General features: G+C 35.6%; 1 protein-coding gene across 1 annotated transcript in view; it reads right to left on the bottom strand.

The window, feature by feature from the left end:
• Window positions 1-326: 326 nt before the first annotated feature.
• The window catches only part of Srfbp1 (serum response factor binding protein 1), a 55,342-nt gene continuing 51,456 nt past the window's right edge, over window positions 327-4,212 (bottom strand). The window contains exons 6-8 of the mRNA XM_005409286.2: window positions 3,349-4,060; window positions 2,131-2,168; window positions 327-1,675 (exon numbers count right to left, since the gene is read on the bottom strand). Of these exons, the coding sequence (XP_005409343.1) occupies window positions 1,509-1,675; window positions 2,131-2,168; window positions 3,349-4,060 (917 nt within the window). The 3' untranslated portion in view covers window positions 327-1,508. The remainder of the gene's footprint in view (window positions 1,676-2,130; window positions 2,169-3,348; window positions 4,061-4,212) is intronic.

Here is a 4,212-nt window from a genome sequence, read left to right as displayed (position 1 = left end):
AAACTGCCAGGTGAGAACCAGGGCCCTAGATGAATGGCTGTTCTAGATCCATTCTAAAGAGGCACACAAAAGGAAAGATCTGAGTCTAAGTAACTTACTGCAACCCTGAACAAAGCCAGCAGTACTTCCTATGTAACCAAATCTAGCAACCAACAAATGTAGCACTTCTTAATTCTTTGGGTTGGGCAAGAAGTCTTGGGCAGACCTGGCAGTACAGACATAGCGCTCTCAAACCTACAGTTTGACAAAGTTTGAGTGAGTACAGGAACATCAGTTTTTGTCACTGAGAAATTATATGAAAATAAAAATGTAAAACAAAAAGTACAACAATTACACTCAACAATTTTCTTTCTGCATAATTTCTTCAACTCCATTGACCTAGTTATCTAAATTTTTAAACTCTTAAAGAGATAGAGATAATTCTTGAAAATTGGTATATTCAGGCTGGCCCGATGACCTTCCCTTCCATTATTAGTACTAACAGAAAAGAGTAAACATGGAATTTAGTTAGCATCGTTTAATCAATAACAGAGTAGTAAAAAGCAAAACACTTGAAGGTAAGTTTAAAATCTTCTTTTCCATTTAAATAACAGTACCCTATATATATATAGCAGCCCTTCCTCAGGGAGTAAACTCATAACTTCCTCACTTAGCTGTCAGTGAAAAGGCTTTCGATTCCCCTCCTTCTAGAATTTGTTCTGCAAATTAGAATCTACTATTATTCAAAAAAAATGCTTCTATGAGACTAAATGGTCAAATAACTGGATATTACATATTCTTGATTTCTATATGGTAAAATATAAAACTGAGGCCAGGGATATAGCTCAGTGGCACAAGCGCCTGCCTGGCAAATGCAAGGTCCAAAGTTTGATTACCCGTACAAAAAAAAAAGGTGGCCACATTTCTTTGTGGCAAACAAAAATGTAAAACTGACTTTTGGTTGTGTTCCTACATTTAAACAATCTGCCTAAATGACTGAGATATAATTAAGAAACAAACACTGTGCTGAAAAAATATTTTAGGATAGTGAAAATGTGAACACAAATAATTAAAACTATAATAAAAAGTTATCTACATAATATTATCTGTACACCCAGAATAAAAGTTAGTAGTTTTGGCTTGCTAACAAGAATAACTTATCACAAAGGTGACCTATTTTAAATAATTATGATTTCCTATGGGTATCCATCATTACTTTAACTATAACTTGATGTTTCAAAGCTGAATTAGGAAAATACACTTCATGATAAGCCCAAGTGAAAAAAGCTTAGATTGCTATCATCCCCTACTTTTCTTATGGAAGAAGTAACTTGGTGCATACCATTAAAAGTGAATTTAAGGATGTACTCAACTTATAAAAGGCTTATATAACACAAACTCACTTAAAAAATAAAAAGCAAACATTCTATAAGCCCTCCAAAGAGAATAAAAAATACAATTTGAAATAATAGTTTAGGGGGAAAAAAAGGAATCTATTTTAGGTAGAAAGTTCACAAAAAAGGGACTAATCAATCATCAAATGTAATCTTTTTCCCCTGAAACACAGTAATTTTAGATTGCTGTTCTTTCCGCTTTCTGCTTGCTTCCCATGAAGGATGAAGAGGCATGTTTAATGGCATTCTTTGTGCATTCTTGTTAAAGTGGTTCTTAATTGGAGGTTCATTTTCTGGAAAATCTATAAAGAGAAAGCAAAAATAATAAAAACTGTACCTAAATAGTACACAAAAGAGAAAGAGATTTCATTTCGTTCACCCAAATTATTACGGGAAGAAATTTTGTTATAAAGATAATACTTCACAATTTAAAACTGAAACCCAACAGAGAACAGCCTGCAGTTAAAATTTTACATACGATCAGTTAATGTTGGAACACAGGCTTTCTATACCTTATAAAACATGTTTATTGAATCCCCCGAGATACACTGTGCTGTCTTAATGACATTAAGAAAGTGTCCCACCAAACAAAAGAACCAATAAAAATTTTAAATTATACTGATAATTTCGTGATGTTGTTCCAGTCTCTGTGGGTACAAATTCATCCAAACTATTAGGTCATTGCTAATGTTTCAACCTTCCAGTCTGGCAAAGCGTTGCTCACTTGCCAGGGTGCGCAGCAGCCACTCATACATACCTGAGGTTCTGCTTTTTGGAGCTTGTTCTCTATGCTCTCTAAAAGCAGAAAAACACCATTATGGTTTTTAAAACATAAAATAAATTAATCCTCTAAATTCTGGAAAATAACAAAACTCATCCACAGGACTACCACACTCCCTCACCCCACCAACAATTAATAAAGAAGTCTACCTTTCAGCTACATCAAAGATTTATTAGATTTTAATATTATAACTGATAAACAGGGACTATTTCTTTCTCTACCCTTCTAGGCAGTTCTGTTCATAACTGAAAACTGTTCTCCTCTGATTGTCTTGTTTCTGTGCTAAGGGACAATCTAGATGAAGAATTTCAAAAGTCTTCTTTTGGGGAGAATGAGACATATAAAACACAGACTAAGATTTTGTTAGCAGGGATAGTGGTATGTGAATTTCAAATTAGTAAAATATATAGCCTATGAAGGCAGAAGTAGGAGCCTTAAATACTGTAATTACTGTTAAGGCTCCAAAGATATTTGTGTTTCTTCTGCTTACTTTAGAAAATTTCTCTACCACATTTCTTATTCCATGAAAGAACACCTCTGACATAATAGAACAGTTTACTGAAGAAAACAATTGTTACTGAAGAGATACCTAACCCTGATATTTACTGCAAAATATGAAGAAACTTTCACTCAGAGTAGAGTATTAAACTTACAGGTTTATAACAGAATCGTTCTGACAAGGGGTGGTTAGCAGTAAGGATGAAGACAGCAGTATTACCAAATATGAAGTCTGGGGAAAGTCAGTGTTAGGACACTGAAACAGCACTGTCTAGTAAAATGATACACAGTAATATGGTTGGTATGTGCAACAATGGTCCTATCATCCAGAAGAATCATACTCTTTTCAGAAAGTTTGTTTAAATAGGTATGTAAGACATGTTTTGAAAAGTTCTTCCTTTAAAATTAACTCAAAGTTTCAAAACTTTGTTAATTGAAGAAATAAAACAAGTTAGCCCGGCATTAGGCTATAACAACTCATTTTATGATGAACTTGGGAAAATGTGGCATTGCCATATGTATATTCGTATGTTATCTCACCATAAAGCTGGAAAAGGCAAAGTCTAACAATATGATGAGATACAAACCATAATTATTCACTGGAAGTAGTTCCTTCCCTCCCTGCTAAAAATATGTAGCTATTTCTTATCTTTAAAAAAAATAAGAACTCATAATTATTTCAGAATGAAAAATTACCTTCTAGAACTTTTAGATCCAGATAAAGAGTTAAAAAACACTGACTCAAACTTCCTGGCTTCTGTACTTGGCCTGTTTCTGTCGTTTCTTACATCCCCACCCCAGGGGGTTTCAGGTACATCTTCTCTGGGTAACACTTGTTGGAGAGGTTTTTGTTCCTTAGCTGAAGTATGGCAACCACTTTCCTTCTTCCGTGTCTTTCTGACCTTCCCAATGAAGAAGTCATCACCACTCTCACTGTCCTCAGACATGGAAGACTGTTTGTAGAACCTTTCTTCTGTACTGTCATCAAAATATTCCTTTTCTTCTTCATATAATTCTTCATGGCTATCACTGTCATCACCAAGCAAGCTATCCGACCTTATCTTTTTATTTATTTGACTTAATGTTTTCATGTTTGGGTCAGCAGGTGTCTTCTGGGACTCAGGGGGAGCTACAGATTCCTTTTCTAAAAGCTTCAACAGAGAATGTGGAACGTTCACTGCTTTGGGTCCATGCTCCATCTTGGGCAATTTTTCTTTAGAACTATTTGTTAGTTTCTTTGCCTGTATTTTGGCTTCTTTCACTTTCTGCTCAGTGGTCTTAGTTCTTTCAAGCTGTGCCTTACTTTCGTGATCAACTGAATACGATGTGTCCTTAGAATGATTTTCTTCTGTAGTGTTCTTAACTTCAGTAGCATTTTGTCTGGCATCTTTAAAGGCTTGGACAGCAGCTGCAAGAAAAGCAGTGCATGACTTGTGCCCGCATTGAAATATATAAATATCGGGTTCAGCGCCTTGCGCCCAGGCAGCCAGTTCTCCGGGAGCGGCAGGGCTCCTGGGTCCGAGTGTGGGCCGGACTCATACCACCGCGATTCCCAGCCGA

Source organism: Chinchilla lanigera, unplaced genomic scaffold (assembly GCF_000276665.1).
Source record: "Chinchilla lanigera isolate Chin_1 unplaced genomic scaffold, ChiLan1.0 scaffold00120, whole genome shotgun sequence".
Taxonomy (NCBI): domain Eukaryota; kingdom Metazoa; phylum Chordata; class Mammalia; order Rodentia; family Chinchillidae; genus Chinchilla; species Chinchilla lanigera.
Note: the sequence above shows the minus strand (reverse complement) of the source record. Positions and strands in the feature narration are given on the sequence as shown.